Here is a 20,226-nt window from a genome sequence, read left to right on the forward strand (position 1 = left end):
GAAAGTTCTTAGGAACATAGGCTCATTTAGAAAATCTGTAGGCACTTTAGGTAGGAAAGAAGGGTTGGTGCGGAGCGCCACTCCGTTAGGTTTGAACTGGATATAAGGCGGCTGGACAGTAAAAGCGTGAAGGTCGCTCACGCGACGAGAAGAAGTCAAAGCCAAAAGCAGCGCAACCTTCCAGGTGAGGAATTTGATATCAGGCTTGTGGATAGGCTCAAATGGTGACTTCATAAGTTGAGAGAGGACAACATTGAGGTGCCAAGATGGAGGAGGGCGCCGAACAGGTGGTAATTTTCAGAAAAGCCCTTTGAAGAATTGACGTATGATTCTGGACAAACAGCGGGAAGAAGAGCCATCGTGTCGAAAACGAGAGATTGCAGCTAGGAAAACCCTCAAGGTAGCATGTGAAAGTCCTGACTGAGCAAGACTTAAGAAGAACGGAAGAAGCTGTTCGAGTGGAATGGATGGGGTGGACATTCGCTGCCACGCACCAATGACAGAACCTCTTCCACTTGAGTTTGTAAGTTTTGATGGTAGACGGAGCCCTAGCATGAGCAAGGATGTCCCTGCATTCCTGAGAGATGTTCAAGTCTGCGAATTCAAGGTGCTCAGGTTCCATGCCGACAATTGTAGCGTGGAGGGGTCCGGATGGCACACTTGGCCCCGGTCCATCGTTAGGAGGTCTGGACGTGGACACAGAGGAATGGGCTCGCACTGGGACAGCAGAAGTAATTCCGAAAACCATGCCTGTCTGGGCCAACGAGGTGCGATCAATAGGATGTGGCGGGCTGTCTCCGCATTTACCACAGCACCCGCGGTACTAATGGGATCGGCGGAAAAGCGTAAGCTAATAGATCGCACCAATTGATCAAAAGGGCATTCCCGCACGACCCGGGGTGGAGATGCCAACTTGCGTTAGACGGGCATTTTCGATTCTCCGGTGTCGCAAAGAGGTCTAGAGGTGGGCAACCCCATCGGCGGAACACAAAATCCAGAGTCGGCTGGTGCAGTTCCCATTCGTGTGTTGAGGAAGTGGACCTGCTGAGAGAGTCCGCCAGGATGTTGGACACGCCCGGCAGATGGACAGCTGTCAAGGTGATCTGATGACGGAGAGCCCAATCCCAGATCGACTGGGCTAAGCGAGACAGATGTGGAGACTTGGTCCCTCCGTTTGTTCACGTAGTGCATGCTGGTGGTATTGTCAGTTTGGATAAGCACTGACTCTCCGTGAACTACAGGAAGGAATGACTTGAGCGCTAGGAAGATCGCCATCAATTCCAGACTGTTGATATGCCACGTGCGTTGGGGCGGAGTACACTTGCCTTTGATGGATAGGCCTTGGAGATGAGCGCCCCACCCCTCCAGAGAGGCGTCCGTCGTGAGCGTGAGATCTGGTGCGTGAGCGAGGAACGACGTTCCCATCTCCAGATTGGAGGGCTGCGCCCACCAAAGCAAGCTCTTTCTCATGCGGGCTGTGACAGCAACTAGGTCGTTGAAGGACCCGGAGACCTGACGCCACTGTAAGTCCAGTTCCTCTTGGATGGGACGGGTTCGCAATCTGCAATTTGGGATCAATGCGATACAAGATGATGCCATCCCCAAGAATGACTTTAACGTCCGAACAGAAACGGACTGTCTTTTTCGAATGAGGGAGACTAGACGAAGGATCTTCTGTCGCCGCTCGTGCGAGACGAACGCTTTTGAAAGTTGAAGATCGCTCCCAAGAAAATTCTGGTTTGCAGAGGCGCAAACTGTGACTTTGACGTTGATGGTCAACCCCAGTGACTAAAACACTTGTTGGCAAAGAAGAGTGTCCTGACATAGTTGATGGTGGGATTGAGACGAGGAGACCATCGTCCAAATATGGAAAGATTTGAACTCCTTGGAGACGCAGGTGAGGCACCACAGGGGCCAGTACCTTCGTGAACACACGAGGAGCTGATCGCAGCCCGAAGGGCAAGACCTTGAACTGATAGTGCATTTGTCCCACCTTGAAACGCAGGTACTGGCGATGTTGTTGGATAATTGGGACATGAAAGTACGCGTCTTGAAGGTCTATGGTGGTCATAATATCCTCGATGGATATAAGACGCAGGATTTCCAGCAATGTCAGCATGCGGATGGATTGGCACTTTAGGAATTGGTTGAGAGCCCTCAAATCCAGAATGGGTCGCCAATCTCCGGTCTTCTTGAGTACGAGGAAGAATCGAGAGTAAAACCCCTCTCCCCTTTGATGTTTCGGGACCACTTCGACTGCGCCCTTTAAAATAAGAAGACTGACTTGATGGTAAAGCTCCTCGAGGTGTGGAGGAGGTGGGCCAAAAGGTGGAGTACGAGGAGGAATCTCGACGATTCCAAGGTGTGACCCCGCCGTACGTTGGGGAGAGGAGTTGGCCTAACGGCTAGGGCACTCTACCTCGCACCTGGGGATCTGGGTACGAGTCTCGGTAACGACCCCAAAACCTCCTGTGATTCTGGGCAAATCACTTAATCTCCCCGTGCCTAAAATGAAAGTAACTGGAAAACGTAAAAATGTAACGTAACTGGAAAAATATGTAAAGCGCTCTGATACCTGATTCGGGTCTAGTTCGCGCTATATAAAACGCTGCAAAAAAAAAAAAAAAAAAAAAAAAAAAAAAAACACAATGTCCAAAACCCAGCAGTCCGAGGTGATGGGAGGACCACTGAGAATAAAACAGATTTGACCTCCAACAGTTTGGGGATGACAAAAGTCATTGGCGCTTAGGAGTGGATCCGCGATAGGAGGACTTTCCCCAATAGGGCTGCTGGCGATTCTGCTGAGTGGAAGCGTAACATTGGTTGCCCTGATTGTAGGAGCGGAACTGTTGCCCTCCTCGAAAATTGGTAGAACTGCGCGTCCGCGTGCACCTCGAAAGGACTGCTTCCGGAATTGCAACATGCCCAAACACTCAGCTGTATCGGTGTCCTTCTTAATGGACTCCAGGGCGCCATCGATGTGAGATCCGAAAAGCGACTCACCATCATACGGCATATCTAGTATCTTGGATTGGACTTCTTGCCGGAAGGTGGTGGATATTAACCAACCCTGGCGTCGTAGGGCAGCTGCACTTGCAAGCAGACGGAACCCTGTATTAGCAATATAGACTGCACAGTCGATCATTTCCTCCGACGCTCTCTGCCCATCATGAAGAATCTGCTGAGCGTCCGCCCTGGAAGCATCAGGTATGAGATCCATCAAAGCAGATCTGTCCGACCACATCTGCCGGTCATAGCGTCCCAAAATGGCCAAGGCATTGGCCGCTCTGACAGAAGTGGAAGCCATGGTTGAAAACTTGCGGCCAATAGCGTCTAGGCGTCGACCCTCTCTATCAGGAGGTGCGGTGATTGGAGACGCTGGGTTCCGGGCTCGACGCTGTGCAGCTTGAGTGACTACTGAGTCCGGTTTAGGGCGAGAAATCAAGCAAGCCTGAGAACCAGTTGGTGCCTTGTATTTTTTCTCAAGGCGCGGTATTTGAGCAGGCAACAAATTTGCAGCTTGCATGAGTTTTATCCCCTCTTTCCACACAAAGTCGATGATTGGAATCGTGTGGACCTGCTTATAAGGCTTGTCTTTAAAGTCATAGAGGAAACAGTCCTCCTCATGTTGTGACCTAGGTAGCTTGAAACTGAGCCGCTTTATCCATTAGTAGATGAACAGGCGATATCTACAGGAGGTGATTCGCCAGAGTTTCCTGGCTGAGGAGTGGGAGTCTGCGCTCTGTAATCGTCCCATTCCGCCATATCCTGGTCGCCTGCATCATCGTCCGAATTGTCAGGGACCTCTCAGTCCTCACGTTCTGGGACCGCCTCATCTGCATCCTGCGAATAAACCGTAGTATGGATTCTGATTGACGTCTGAACCCGAGACGACGTCGTGGGTGGTAACGTTGGCGGAAGAGACAGTGGAGGCAACAACGGCAGCAGGAGATGGCACAGGAGCATCTTGCGGCGTCGCTGGGAAACGACGGTTATAATCATCCAGCATATGTTGGAGATTAGAGATCAAGGTTCATGGTATCGTAGCCATAGGCACCTGGACCAGCTGTTCCTCCTGGTGAGAGTCTTGGTCTCCGCCATCTTCGTCAGTGTCAGACTCGTGACATTTGATAATCAAATCAGAGGGACTACGGGCCGTCCCAAACGTGTCACCTTCATTTTCAGAGTCAGTGTCATGCTCAGAGGTAGTGGCAAACATTGGAGAAGGTGGTTGCGGCTCTGGAGCAGAGATCTGTTGGCACGGAGCCTTATTGCGACGATGGGATGTAGCAGTAGATTATCCTGAAGTCTTCAAAGGCACGAATGGCAATGAGGCAAAGGAAGCCAATGCCACAGTCGACGGCGCCGCTAACGTGGACGGAGCTGATTTGGCTGTCGACGAAGATAATTTTGAAGAACTCATCGTCGACGGTATGGCCGTCGACGGAGTCGTCGTCAGGGCCATTGTCGACGGGCGATCCATCGTAGACCAAACTGTCGACGGTGCATCCGTCGACGCAGGCAGAACCTCGGTAGACTGAGTCCTTGTCGACGGGCTTTTGGTCGACGGAGTCTTCGTCGACGAGACCTTGGTCGACGGAGCCGTCGACGACGAAGATTTCTTCGTGACTTTCGTCGACGAGGATTCTTTTTTCTTCGTCGACGAGGTGATGGGAATCGTCGATGGGACAGGCTTCGTTGGCAAAGAAACTCTCGTCGACGTGAAGGCTGTCGACGAGACTGTCGTCGACGAAGTAAAGGCTGATGTCGTCGTCCGATGTCGTCGTCCGCGTCGACGAAGCAGACATAGCGGTTCTCGTCGTCGGAACGCTCGTAGACGCTCCTGTCGACGACGACGGAACTCTAAGAGGCATGGAAACACCCCGAGAGGCAGTAGAAGACGCCCGAGGGCCAGGTCTCGTGGGCGTAGTGGTTGGAGGAGTGGTAGGACACCACAGAAGCCAGAGGCAGGGCCAATTTCTTCTTTTTGAGGAAAGGAGATGGCAATTCCTGTACACTACCACGCTTAGAGGCTGCTGAAGAAGGACCAGATTGAAAACTTTCAGCATCCGACAGGGCAGAATCCTTGTCCTTTAGACTTTGAAGCCAAAGGAGAAGACGGCCTTCTCTGTCCTTGAGAGTCTTAGTAGAAAAAGTTCTACAGAACTTGCAGCTGCCAGCCTCATGATCTGGGTATAAACAATAGATACACTTCTGGTGGGGGTCCTTCTCAAAAAGGCGCATCTTCCCACAAGAAGAGCAAGGTCTGAATAAAGACTTCTTACTTGACATGTTGAATAAACTGGAAGTAGTAGATTGGAGGTGAAGAACTGAGCAGAGCTCAGGGAGACTCCCTTCACACGACGTGCGGTAGAAAATCTGAGGGCTTGAGCTTCTGAGGAGAAGGTTCTAGAGGGTGCTGGCGCCTGATTGGCTGTAATTTGGACTAACATATTGACACTATTGTGTTACAAGTAGTTTTTCTCTTTACCATTGTAGGAAGGTGGATATCGGACTATGGTTACCCCCAACTTTTTGCCTGGTGTTTTGCTGGTTTTTGACTTAGTTGGCCTGGGATCCTGCTATTCAGGACCCCCAGGCTTCCTGCTCGTTCTGTTAGAATGGACTCCATGTACCTTAGGTACATATCCAATTGGTACTGGGCCACCATGTCAGTCCCTGTACAGTGTACCTTAGGTACCCAGGGCATAGGTGTACCCAGGGCCTACCAGGGGCTAAAGCATGTATTATGCCACCCCTGGCTGGCCATCTAAATCTGACACAACTGGCTGCATGACAGCTGGGGCAAGGTGGTGTAAACACCCTTTGCTGTAGATATAGTATACCTATATCTAACCCTAAAATGGACACATATATTCCTATCAGTCACTCCTATGGAAGGCCTTAACAATCCTGAAGGCAGAGTGCTTGGAATTATGTGAGATGGTGCTCTGACATGAGCTGAGCCCGTTTGCAGCTTGCGGAACCAAGTCCTAATAGCTGTTCCATGATAACGCTATACCATATACTCTTTAAGTGCATTATAATCCTCGCGGTTAAATGCTAACTCTGGTATAACATTATCAAAACATGTCGAGTAAGGTGTCATGCGATTTGGAATACTACCCCCTCGCCAATTCTGGCGACGGGGGTAGCATTCCACCCTTCTAGAGGGACACGACATGTATGTAACTGTGAACCCCGGTTAAAGTTAACTCGAGCCTCAGCATCACAAAATGGATGCTGCCACCACAGACACAAGTCTGACCTCCTGCTGCTGGGAGTCCTTCCAGCGAGGATGGCTTGGACAAAGGGTTTCCTGCCTTGGGAGGTTCTAGCACCACCCCAGACAGGATTTTGTGTATTGAGGTAGGGAGGCCTGAAAGGAATGAGACATGCCTGTGCATACACCGGTTCAAACCAGTTGCTGGGGCATCCCAGCCCCAGCTCTGGCGGGAAACCGGGCAAAGGATAGGGGGTGTAGCCACCCCCCTTCCTGGTCCCACCCAGGGGAGGGACCTAGTCAGTAGTGCAGCCCCCTTTAGGAGAATAAAGGTAGGAGCTGGTCCTATTACAAATTAGATTATCCTGAACTATTCAAGAAGATGAAACTCTGGCCTTCGACGTTCTGCTCCACAGAAGATTGAAGAATCTCCCTTGTGGACAAGGAGTGTCCACCCTGCAACTGCAGGCACCATCAAGCGTCCAGCGGCTTCACTTTGTCGTCTTCCCTCGAGGATCCAGACTTCAGAGCCCGACGAGACCCAGATTCCCAGACCTCTCCGACCTCAACTCACATCTGCAGCAAAGCTGAGACCCGTGGGTGCGACGAGACACGTGGGACCGGCCATCTTGAACGAACCTGCACTTCGCTTCCAGCACGACCCCCGAGGTAAACTCGACCCAAGTGCTTTGGGGACTGAGAAGCCCCAATCCAGAGCAGCTCCTGCACCGAAGATCAGCCCTCCAGCCTCCACGAGATCTGCGTGGGGCCCTTCTGCTTGTCTGATGCTCAACGAGTTGTCTGGTCACTTGCCGGCTGGCTAGTGACCTCCCAGACGACGAACCTTTTGAATTTTCACTGCTGATCTGGTTGCTCCAGATTGGCCCTTGCTCCCTTCCAAAAGAGGGGCACCCCGGACTCTCCTAGTCCGCACCAGACGCTTTCTTCAGTCACCGCGTGGGTTGCCTTTGCCAAGGCCTGTTGCCTCCAATCCCGGATCCAACACCGCCGACAGCGAGAGCCTGCGTGGGACAGCTCGTGCCTCCATCCTGGTCGTCGAAGACACCTCCTGGTCCACGTGGCTGCAGAGTCAAGCGTCCACTCTTCACCTGATCGCCACGACATCTGGGTCCTTCCTGGTTCCACTCCAGTCACTGGCTAGTGACTAAACATTGTCCCCTCTGCTTTCAGGTCTCCTTCAACAATCCACCCTTGGATTGCACCGGACATCTTCCTCCTGGTCGCCTGCAGCATCTTTTCTTTCAGGCTCCATAGACTTCAACGCGAGAACCTGACGCACTTTGACACCTATGCACCCGCAGCCCGTGGGTGAGGTAACGAGAGCATTTCGGTGCTCAAGGGTAGTTTAACTGTCCTAGTGTCCAGTTCCACAGTCGTTGTTGTCCTATCTAGTCAGGATTGTCCGTACTCACCTTTTCTTTGAACTGTACTGTCCATAGACGTTGTTACGCATCTCGCGTGTGAGTTCACACTCTGCACACGCGTCCCGTGGGCCTCCTATTACTTACCTGAAGTTAGTATAGCGTGGTCCCATCGATCCTACAGCCTCTGGATAGCTCCATTCCGATTATCGACTTTCACATTCCACTTACTTAGTATATGGTTTGTCGTGCCCCTAGGGCACCATTGTAATTTTGTGCAACTTGTAGTGTTTTTCGTAAGAGATTGTGCTTAGCCCTCTGACCTCAGAGTTCAGAGGTGTTGTTATTAATAAACAGACTGTTTATTTTCATAACAACATTTGTGGTGTCCTTTCATCTGGTATTCAAGGGGTTATATTGTGGTAAAACAGCTGGCTTCACATGCCAAAAGAGTTTAGCCTAAGACTGCTTTGTCCACGCTACCATTAGGATAGCTGGTCTATAAGGTTGACTTACAACCAATCACCATAAGGGTTGTTTGGACTGATACAAGGTGATCACTAGAACTAGTGAGCATCATATATCAGGCCAACTTCTCACAACCATGCATTCCTATGTAGGAATCATTTAGGAGGTTTTCAGTTGTAATTCCTCTTTTATTATGACATAGATATAGATGCACAGACAGACCTAGATACAGACAGACATATATATATGAACAAGCTCCCTTGAGGAGTGAAACGTGTCGTCGGATGGACATTTGTCCTTTACTTTAAAAATGCTATACATCTGAGAATTTGAATCTTCTTTGGTATGGCTGCATCGCAAAATTGAGGCTGGCGTGAGGTCCGCACCTGAAGGAATTCTGGCTTTCATTGTCGGAACAGGATTGTTGGATATATAGATATATATATATAGATATATATATATATATATATATATATATATATATATATATACACACACACACACACACACACACACATATATACATATACACACACATATATACATATACACACACATATATACATATACACACACATATATACACACACACACATGCATACACACACACACACATGCATACACTCCCAAATCGGTTCACAATTCCGGTAATGCAGCGCTCCATGCTGGTGCGATTCCCCTGCAGCTGAACCACGCCGCTATAAATTTCTCAACTTCTCCTTCACCAGGAAAAAATGGGTCGCACACCCAGGGCAGTTCTTAATCTCAGCTTCATTTGTATTCAGGCATACATAGGCTGACAGCGCGTATATTGATCTACGCGTTTCGATGTCTCACCACCTTGCTCACGATCCAAGGTATATTGCAACATTTGAGGGCTATAACGAATGGTGATAACACGTACCCTGTAGGCAGTCATTTTCGTGATCACCAAAGCAACAACAACTTACTTATGTGATTGACACGATTAATGCAAATAGACGGGGAGGTGACAGGGAGTCCAGACTAAGAAAGTTGGAAACAAAATATATCCTTCTGTTGGACACGAAGGCTCCCAACTGTTTTAAATGTCACGGAGGACATGTATACTGGTCTACCTTGATTCATTGGATTCTTTAATGTCACCCCAAGGCTGTTTAACTTATGGATCTGACATTATACCTGGCTGGGATATATCAGTGCAATGGGCCAATGTAAGTGTGTATATGTAGGTTGACGTTCTGTTATGACTCCTGCTGTCTGATTTGATAAGATGTTTTTAAAGGATAAAGACATATGGTATTGTGTCAAACCTTATGGGTCCTAATGCCCTAACGGTTGAACTTTTTTTGAACATAAAAGTATCAAAGATGAGTTTTATGCACTAAAAAAATATACAGAATTTTTTTTTGCACTATCACAAAATCTATGGTCTCCCCACAAAATGCATTATAACTATAATAACTGCTTGACAAGGATAAGATTTAATTGAGGTAAACTCACATAGAGGGAAGCAACCAAGGAAGTGTATTATGATCTTTAAAGAGTAATTGTCTTAGATATTGGAGATGTGATATTTCATTATGAATATATTTACATACATGCGATGCTTTGCACTAAATTTGCAATTTGCACAAATGCGATATTTGCACATTGTATTTAATATAGAGCACTTTAGGCACTAGCACTTTGTAAATAGTATGAAATGGTTCTTCAATATATATTTATTATTTATATTTAGTTATTTAATTATATCACATCCAAAGATAGACTTTTATAGACTTTTGTAGGTTCAAGTTAAAATTGACCTATATTTGATGTATACGTCCAATAGGTATTTGACCATGATTTTTTCCTTGATTTCAGGTATTATACTTCAAATGAACTTGTCAAAGTATGAAGAAATGATATAAAGTGGATTAACAGAGCATTTTAAATTGTAAAATACACGAGGATATGAATGATGTGGAAACCATAGTATTTTTACTACATCTATGTTCAGTCCTACATGCGATTTAATTTGCACCAATCACTGGCACTTTAAAAGAACCTATCACGATAATGAATACTGTCATGTGGCGAGTTTGCACTGAATAAATGAAAAGAGCACCTCAACTGGTCCGTGTTTTTCTGTGGTGTGGAGGATTCCGGACGCATATGGGGGGGGGGGTGATATTATTTACCGTGGGACTCCCACTTAAACGACTGGGAATATTCAAGCATGTGAATCTATGAAAGACACCCCTAATACTGGAGAACCAGTTTTTCGGCTACTTTAGAAAAGTAGGGGAGGAGGGAGATCAGGCGCAAATTACTAACTTGAGTTATGCTAATTTGTGGCTTTTTCTTAAGTGGCAGTACAACAGCCTGCTTCCATGTATTCGGCACCCTGCCAGATTCAAATGACAGAGCTAAAAGGTGCTTGACATAGGGTGTCAATAATTCCATACTGCCACTCAAAATCTTAGCAGGAGCCGGATCCCTGGGGGAGCCAGATTTGATCCCCCTCGCTACTGCAATTAGCATAGCCTCATCCGGGACCGAGAAAGTCCTGATGCTGTCTTTTTCCGAGATATCTCCTTCCATCGGCGTGTAATGGCCTCACTAGGAAAGATGGTATAGATATCTTGCACTTTCTTGTAGAAGAAATCAGCAATCTGGTTGCATGTTTGTGCAGAGGAACCAACTTGTTCGCTTCTTGAAGCCAGCAATGGTATCTCCTTATAGACTACAAAGAGTTCCTTAGTCAGACACTCAGCCTTATCAATACGGTCGGTGTAGTAGACCGAACGGGTTTTCCTAATCAAGGCGCGATAGCCCCTGAGGCTGTCTTTGTACGCCTTACCCGCCTCTGGAAGGTAGCCCTTTCTCCAGGCTCTTTCCATGCGTTTGCAGGCTGTCTTAGTTTCTTTCAATTCAGCATTAAACCAGGCAGCCGATTTAGTATAAGATGTTCTGCAGACAATGGCCGCTGTCTGGGTGGTATATGTGGAGGGGTAGCTGTAAGTTGAGGCAGTAGCCATACTGGTTAATCGGTCTTACCCACCTGTCTGTTGTGATGGAATTCCAGACAGGTAGGAACTGTGTTAGTCTGCCCCCCACAGGAGTGGAATGCTGTGGGGGGGGGGGGGGGGGGGGGGGAGTAGATAGAAGTCACTGTTTTGTGGTGGAAGAGGTTCGATTGTTCCATCGACGTCTTCCTCTATAGCCTCCTCTAAAATATCTTTTATTGGAGGATGTCTGTGTATTAGATTTGAAGGAAGATGTATTGTCTGCTCCAATCTGTTTGGAGCCTCCTCTATAGAAGGAGCGACGAAAGGAGCTTCTAGTTTGTGTGGATTGCAAAGCTCCCATAGATTTGGCTGGATCGTATCTTTCTTCATTTTCTCAAGTGCTGGGTCTACCTCTGGTCCAAATAATTGATGTTGGTTGAATGGCTGATTTAAGATGGTAGTTTGCACCGCGTGCTTAAATCCTTAAATGCATAGCCACGCATGACGTCTAAGTAGGACACTAGTGTTTACAGCTCTAGATGCAGTGCCTGCTACATCTAGTGCGCACTTGATCGAGGCATTTGAAATTAACTTGCCTTCTTGTACAAGGTTGTTTGCCTGTGCCGTATATTGGTCAGGTAGAGGTTTCATTAATTTTTCTAACTGATCATAGCGAGCCCTGTCATATCTTGCTAGGAAGGCTTGTGTGTTAGCTATACGCCATGTATTGGTAGCTTGTGCAGCTATCCTTTTGCATGAAGCATCTATCACCTTAGATTCTTTATCAGGGGGTGGTGCTTTACCTGAGGTCTATGAGATTGCTCTTTTCCTAGCATTTGACACGACTAGGGAATCTAAGGGTAACGGTCATTTAATGTAGTCCGGATCACCAGGAGCAGGCCTGTACTTTCTCAATTCTAGGGTTTAAAATCCTAGCACGTACAGGATCTTTTAGTACTTCAGGGGCATGTTTGATGACCCCATTAACCATAGGAAGAATTTGAACAGATCTTTGTGATTGTTCAAATGTATCTAATAAAAAATCTTCCTCTGCCTCATCTGAATACATGGTGACCCCATAATAAATGGCAGCCTTATTCAGTAAGTGCCCAAACCCAATATTGTCTTCTGGGGGAGAAGGTTTTGATGGATATGAATGTGGGTCAGGAATATCTGGCACATCTTGTGGGTTTGAGTACTCCCAATCTAGATCAGTGTAGGGAAACGGCTCATCTGGGTCTACCCCTCCCCCTATGCTATACTCATCGTTTGGAGGTGTGTCTGAAGAATGAGGAGAGTTTTTAGGAGGATTTTGAGGTGAATTGTTAAGAGAAACAGAAAATGAAAGAAGGAAGTATAGGAGAAGAAGGATGCATAGGAGATGTGGCAGAGTCCTTCACAGGCACTGCAGATGTAGGTGATGTGTCTGATTTCCTCTTCCTGTGTGGGGTAGTGGATACATGACCTGCGTTTGGGTCTATGTAGATCTTTTGTATAGGATCAGGTTGGAAAAGGTCCTTGCAGAACCTTTGCTGGTGCCGATTTTTTTGGTTCCGGGCGTGGTTGCTGCTAATCTTTAGCCTTAGGAGTTGTTACTGTCCTTTGGCGTAGATTTCGGCACCGAAGGTGGTGTTTTTGGAGTGGTAGGCTGTTTCGAGGGCTTGAGCGCATCAGAATCAGGCCTTCTAGGTTTCGGTACCGAAGATATTGGCTTCGAAGTGGAAGCTGGTCTCGTTGGCCTCAAGGCGTCAGACGCTGGCTTCATAGTTTTGTCTTTAGAAGTCGATTGCTTCAGAGCAGAGACTTGTTTCGGGCAAGAGGGAGCAGGTGGGATCGGCACGTGCGGCTTGCTCGGTAAGGAGCTGCCGGAAGGCTTGAGTATTTTCTTCGGAGCTGGGCTCGATGGCGGGGCTTTTGAAGTTTTTTTTCGGTCGCGACTGGGCCCCGGAGGCGGAGTGTTGACCGTTGCCTTCAATTTGGGTGGTGGGTATGGGGCAGGGGCAGTAGTACTCACGCGCTGACCCGATGGTATGGAGTCATCTGAGTCGTCTGTCTCTGATACGATTTGGAGATCGTCTGAATCTTCTTCGGGAACGAGCAGAACTTCTTCGAAGATATCCACCGGTTCCGGAGCCGATCTCTGCATGTCGTGTCGACGGGCCCTCCGATCTCAAATGGTCTTCTTGGATCGAAAGGACACGCAGGCTGTACAGCTGGATTCGCCATGTTCTGGCGATAAGCACAGGTTGCACACCTCGTGATGGTCACTGTGTGGAAACTTTGCTCCACACTTGGGGCATTTCTTGGCAGAAAAAAACAATCAAGGACGCGCACTATCGTCCAAGGGAGGAGTCGCCCATCTCTTGACTACAAAAGACTTCTTCCAAGACAACAACATGCAATCATCTGAGCCCAACACCAGGTGGCGATCTAATGCAAAGTGTACAATCTGCAGCTCATATGCCTCGAACAGTATATTCTGATACCTATTTTTAGTTCTAAAATAAAACTATATTTTTATACACAAACCATTGGACCAGAGATCAGTGCTCAGGTGTGCGAGACCATTTGCTGACTGAGTGTGTACAACAAATGCTTTACACTGTCCTCTGATACTGCCTGACTGCTTGACCAAGCTACCACTTTTGAGAGTCATGTTATATCTAACTTTAGCCTCTGCCATACCTCTGGGGACTGTGGACTCTGTACACACTGTACCGTACTTTGGTCCAGTATATACAGAGCCACATTCCTACAATGACGGATTACTTCTTCTATAATTAGAAGGCTCTTGGAGTTATGAACCTATCTCATGAAGACTTAACACTCCAGACAAAAATCAGAGTGCATCAGCCAAAGTCAGTGGCAGGAGAGGGGTTGGCCTAACGGCTAAGGCGCTCGACCTCAGACCTGGGGATCTGGGTTCGAGTCTCGGTAACGACGCCAAAAACCCCCTGTGATTCTGGGCAAATCACTTAATCTCCCGGTGCCTAAAATGAAAGTGTGTCCTCATGTAACGTAACTGGTGCTATGTAAAGCGCTCTGATAACTGATTAGGTTCGGTTCTAGTTCGCGCTATATAAAACTCTGCAAAAAAAAAAGCTCTTGGTAGTAACAAAAGTGTTGCAAGGAAAATAGGATGGACAGCTAGCAGAGATACAGTGAATGCCTATGCTTCAAAGTGTGAGTGGATGCAGAGGATTAGGGTTACTGCTGCCGAGACTTCTCGGGACAGCGAGTAGGACTTGCAGTAGTCTGGTGTGCCTGGTACTACTCTTATTCATCCTACGGACCCATTTCGCAGAGGAGCGATGAGATCTGCTAGAAGAAGATTCCCCCGAAAGTCTAAAAAAAATGAATGTACATTTTTATTCTGTTAGAATATGGAAAAATTTGCAGACCGTCGCTGAAGACAGGGGGAGAGGGGGGGTTCGGAAGAAACATTAAAACAGTCAAACTCCGTGCTCCAGGATTCTGTTCGCATGAGGCCAGAAACAAAAATATGTACAATGTATAAATAGGCTATAGGATACTGGTGGCATACTCTTCAAGTCTTTCAGGCTTCGGCCTACTAGGCTACATTAACAAATTATCTGAAGAAAGAAATTGTTTGGGCAAGTTTTCTAGTCACTTATTTCTAGTAAAAAAAGATTGTATTACAGGTGAAGACTGATCAAGATAGTCTTATAGGTTGCTTTAAAATGCTTTCTTGAAGAAAAATACTTTAAAAAAATTTAAATCGCTCTATACATTCATATTTTTGATTACAAAAAAATGTTTCAGGATCCCTTGCACAGACCAGGCAAATATGTACTTAAGACTAAGAAATAAGGTCTCTGAAGGAGAAATACTGTCTAGCCTCTAACTATGGAAGAGTCAGTAATCTGTATACCAAAATCCCCCCAAAAAACGAGCATTAAGATACCAGATTTCTTTTATCTTTATAAAACCTCAGAGGCCTTGCAAATACAATTAAAAAACATTTACAAAAGTTACCTTTCTTTGAGTTGGACTGATTCTTTTTAGTTGTGCTGCTATCTGCTTTCTTAACATGAGCAGACTTGACATTTTTACTGCCTTTTGGAGTAGTTTTGGGAGCTCTTTTGCGTTTTGGTTTCTCTTTTTCTTTCTCCTTCTTTGCTTTCTTCTTAGGGGGCTAGTAAAAGAAAAATAAATGCATAAAAAGATAAACTATTGCTCAAAACAAGCTTAAAGAATTTAAAGGCAGCTTAAAGTTGAAACAGTCCTAATTAAAAAGTACATTTCTGAAAATTAGAACATCCAAATATTTTTCAGAAATATTTCAAGGAAAACCTGGTTTCCACTACCATGCTGTGAGAAAGTGCCATCTGTTTTGCATTGGTATGCCCCCACTTTTTTCTGAACTGCCTGGTTACTCTGAGAACTTTTCCGCGCCAAAACGCAGAGCCATTAGACAAAACTGAGATTATAGGAACAGTGTGCGAAAAAGCAGAAAAGGGAATGGTGAGGAACACCATAAGGAGCAGTGCCAAACACAGCATTACCCAAGGCAGGGAAAAGAATAAAGAACAGCACAGCCCTGAAAAGCAACCCTGTTAGTACTAAGATAGCCCCCTGGAGTCAAAGAACATATGAAAAGTGTCATGATAACATAACAGGACCACAACCCCAACCAATACCAATGAAGGGGGAACCAGTCCAGGACAAACAAGGCACAACAAGACTCCAAGACAGCCCCAACATAGAATGTGACAACCCCCATAAGGAACAAGGGCAGAGGCCCGGCCAAAATACTCCAACCTAGAGGATAGCAGAGGGGCTAGAATCCCTAGCAATGAAAGGGGAAAGAGAAGGGAGGGGTGGGGGAGGCCCCAACCTGGGGCAACTAGAGCACAAAGGTACAGAAGTACCTACAAACCTATCCTCCAAAGTGCCAAGAGGGGAGGAAGGAACAAAAACAAGACGAACATCCTGTCAGAAAAGAGCGGTAGAATGCACGCCCTGAAGACATAGCCACCCGCAGGGAGGCGAATGCAGAAGACCAAGCCAAAAGGTCCTCGCTGAACGGGGAGGAAGGGTGGGCCGTGAATGAATCTGCAGCTAGAATCGTCTACCACATACATTGTTACCGAAGGTAAGCAACTCATACATCTGATGGAGACTAGTCGCAGATTTCTTAACGTAGAATAGATACCCTATCCATACCCAAGGGGAAGGAGGGTCTGCGAGAGGACCCCCACCAGCCTGGTTATAACAAGAGGGTCCCACAGGGGACGAGCCCCAAAGACAGGACAAGGAGCCCCGTCCCCCCCCCAGGCAAGGAGAACCCCCACAAGCCGAAGACCACCAACCCCAAAGGGGATGCAGGAAAAACAAGAGAAGAGGTAGCCCATCCTCACTCAGCAGAGGAAACCAAGCAAGGCAAAAGGAGTCCAAAGCACCCCACGCCCATACAAAGCAACAAAACCAGCGACCATGACCAAGGCAAGGAAGAGGAGCACCGAAGAAGAAGGGCAACCTAGAGACTCCAAGGAAAAGAGGCAGAGCAAAGGCAAGCCCCCCCCTGCACCGGGAACACACCCAGTGAAGAGGGCAGCCTAGCCTATCACAGCCAGAAGGTAAAGACCAGACAGAACGGCACCATCAGCAATAAGCAGGCGGAAGCCGAAAGGGTAGCTCAAGGTCACCCAGGAAGAACCGTCCAACGCTTCGCAGGGACAGATTGCACCTGAAAGAGGGACAAGCACTCAGGGACCATCTCATCCCACAGGGAGGAGAGGTAGAACAGAGTGCAGGGCCCACTGGAAGAAGCAGACAAGGCAAGGATGACTGTCCCACTAAAGCCCCAAGAAGGCACAATGGCGCCAAAAAACAGCAGGTCGGCACCGGCAAGCACAGCCAGACACCGAGGACACCATGGAACAATGCACTCCGGGCAAGCCAGACGCCAGCCGAAGACAGAGCAGGAAGGCGAAGAAGGGTCCAGACACGCCCCAGGGAGGAGTTTGCCCACACGGCCCAAAGGAAGTGGAACCGGATAGAGCCATGGCGCCAGACAGCAGGCCAGATCAGGCAAACAGCGCAGCGACCCCAGAGAAGGACACCCTGGGGCACAACTCAAGCCATTAGCAAGAAGATTGCATCTGCAACATACCGTAATACCATGGACAGCAGAGGCCCGAAGGCGACCATAGCTCCCCAGCACATGACAGGGCTATATAACAGCTACACAACCCACACACGGCATGTCACGTCCCAAGACATGGGAGCCTCTTAGGAAAAAACTTCAGCAGCACAGGACAACAGAAAAGACCTACGGAAAAACCCTGCAGAAGGTTGTCAAGCAGCCAAAGAGGAAAAACACAGCATGGTGTAAAAAACCCAAAGCAAAAACAGTCAAGAAGGGTCGGCCAGTAGCCAACAGAACCACAGTCTGAACAAGGACTCGAGGAGGAGTGGCGGCGGAGGAGGAGGAGGAGTGGCGGCGGAGGAGGAGGAGGAGTGGCAGCGGAGGAGGAGGAGGAGTGGCAGCGGAGGAGGAGGAGGAGTGGCAGCGGAGGAGGAGGAGTGGCAGCGGAGGAGGAGGAGTGGCAGCGGAGGAGGAGGAGTGGCAGCGGAGGAGGAGGAGTGGCAGCGGAGGAGGAGGAGTGGCAGCGGAGGAGGAGGAGGAGGAGCGGCAGCGGAGGAGGAGGAGGAGGAGCGGCAGCGGAGGAGGAGGAGGAGGAGTGGCAGCGGAGGAGGAGGAGGAGGAGTGGCAGCGGAGGAGGAGGAGGAGGAGGAGGAGGAGGAGTGGCAGCGGAGGAGGAGGAGTAGTGGCAGCGGAGGAGGAGGAGTAGTGGCAGCGGAGGAGGAGGAGTAGTGGCAGCGGAGGAGGAGGAGTAGTGGCAGCGGAGGAGGAGGAGTAGTGGCAGCGGAGGAGGAGGAGTAGTGGCAGCGGAGGAGGAGGAGTAGTGGCAGCGGAGGAAGAAGAGTCAACACTGCCCCGAAGCCAGGCGTGGCGACGAAGGGCAACTGAAGAAGCCATGGCACGACCTAGCACCTCAGAGATGTCCAGAGCGGAGCGATGAATAAACAACGCCAGCTCACGGCCATCCAACAAATGGTGCCTCAAATCAACACAGGTACCCTCCTGAGAAGCAGCAGACATAAGGGACTCCAAGTCCTGCAAGCAAGAAGTGGCCCTAGCCAAAACACAGCGTGTTAAGGGCCCACAGAGCCGCACTGGCTGAGGCGTACATATTGCGCCCCCAGGTGGCCTCCTGTGACGGGGGAAGACAACAGCGGCGGCAGAGAGGGAAATGCATTCTGCAAAAGGGAGCCTCTTGTAGAGGGAAAGACACCGGATCACACAGCGCCAAGACCCAAAGAGCAGAATGGAGCGAACCCTTGAAGGGAAGCAGCAGCTCCCTATCACCAGAGCCCTCCTGGAGAACCTCCAGAAGATGATCCGCGGGGAAATGGGCAGCTGGATCACCCTTGTGCAAAATTACCTCAGCCGTGCAAACAGCACGAGCGAAGGCTGTACCCGCCTCCGTAGGGCCCAGCGGAGGGGAAAGCAGCTCCTCAGTAGGAGACGGCTGCAAGCTAAGGTGGCCACCCCCCAAGACAACCGGAGGAAGGAAGGGCCAGGTCCGGAAAGGAAGGAGAGTGGGGGATCTGCAGCTCCTCCGGCGAAGACGGTGGCTGTGGAGACTGCAAGGAGCAGTCCTTAGAAGTCAGGGAAAAAGCCACGACGCGGCGGCCTGTCTCCGGTGAGGATGAAACCAGCAAGCGCCGAACCTTTGGAGAAGAGGTGTTCGAAGAAGAGTCAGCGATCGGGCGTCGGCCTGGCGCCGTCGAGTCAACAATCTGAGGCTAGGCCCCGTTCCCACACCCAAACCAATAGCAAAAAACCTTGGCGTCAAACTAGACCAGGCGCTCCTGCTTAAGGAGCACACCACGCAAGTGGCAGGTGCTTGCCTCCATGTGGTGGGGCTTTTGAGACGCGCCTTCCCATTTCTTCCAGTTAGTCATAGAACAAGCATTGGAAATGCAATAGGTCTCGCAGCATTAGAGTTAGTGCTTTTAGAATTGTTTATGGGTTTTTGTGTAAATCTTTAGCATTTTTGTTTCCTGTAGCCAATGCTAAAGAATTTAAAAAAAAAGCCATAAACATTTCTAAAAGCTCTAACTCAAATGCTCCGAGACCTATTGCACTGTGTGAGGGTGAGGGGTTGAGGGTGAGTGAGGGTGAGTGAGGGTGAGGGTGGGTGAGGGTGAGTGAGGGTGAGTGAGGGGTTGAGGGTGAGTGAGGGTGAGGGGTTGAGGGTGAGTGAGAGCGAGGGTGAGTGAGCGAGGGTGAGTGAGTGAGGGTGAGTGAGAGTGAGGGTGAGAGTGAGTGAGGGTGAGGGTGGGTGAGTGAGGGTGAGAGTGAGTGAGGGTGAGGGTGGGTGAGTGAGGGTGAGGGTGGGTGAGGGTGAGTGAGGGTGAGTGAGGGTGGGTGAGGGTGAGTGAGGGTGAGGGGTTGATGTTGAGGGGTTGAGGGTGAGAGGGTGAGTGAGGGGTTGAGGGTGAGTGAGGGTGAGGGTGAGTTAGGGTGAGTGAGGGTGAGGGTGAGTTAGGGTGAGGGGTTGAGGGTGAGTGAGGGTGAGGGGTTGAGGGTGAGTGAGGATGAGTGAGAGTGAGGGTGAGTGAGGGGTTGAGGGTGAGTGAGGGTGAGTGAGGGTGAGTGAGGGTGAGTGAGGGTGAGTGAGGGTGAGTGAGGGTGAGTGAGGGTGAGTGAGGGTGAGTGAGGGTGAGGGCGAGTGAGGGTGAGTGAGGGTGAGTGAGGGTGAGTGAGGGTGAGGGTGAGTGAGGGGTTGAGTGTGAGTGAGGGTGAGTGAGGGAGGGTGAGGGGTTGAGGGTGAGTGAGGGTGAGGTTGAGGTGTTGAGGGTGAGTGAGGGTGAGGGCGAGTGAGGGGGAGTGAGGGTGAGGGCGAGTGAGGTGTTGAGGGTGAGGGTGAGTGAGGGTGGATTAAAGTGGATGTGGCCATTTCACAACTGTCCTGCTTTATACTCAATAACCACTCTAAATAGTTCTGGTCTGCGCCCACTTATGAAAAGGGGGCAATATTTGGTCTCCAAATAGCTAAGAGCTCAAAACCTATATCAGGGTCCTGGTTTGTCCAGTTCCAAATACCTTTCTATCCACTATGCACCAAAATATCATCGTGGGGTCAAA

At 49.0% G+C, this 20,226-nt stretch overlaps 1 protein-coding gene across 3 annotated transcripts in view; it reads right to left on the reverse strand.

Annotated features, from left to right (window-relative positions):
* Nucleotides 1–20,226, reverse strand: part of DEK (DEK proto-oncogene) — a 344,099-nt gene that overhangs the window by 87,220 nt on the left and 236,653 nt on the right. For all 3 annotated transcript variants that reach the window (XM_078687983.1, XM_078687984.1, XM_078687985.1), the window contains exon 8: nt 15,042–15,201. In XM_078687983.1, the coding sequence (XP_078544109.1) occupies nt 15,042–15,201 (160 nt within the window). The remainder of the gene's footprint in view (nt 1–15,041; nt 15,202–20,226) is intronic.

The sequence above is a fragment of the Lissotriton helveticus genome, chromosome 4_1, assembly GCF_964261635.1.
Source record: "Lissotriton helveticus chromosome 4_1, aLisHel1.1, whole genome shotgun sequence".
NCBI classification, from domain to species: domain Eukaryota; kingdom Metazoa; phylum Chordata; class Amphibia; order Caudata; family Salamandridae; genus Lissotriton; species Lissotriton helveticus.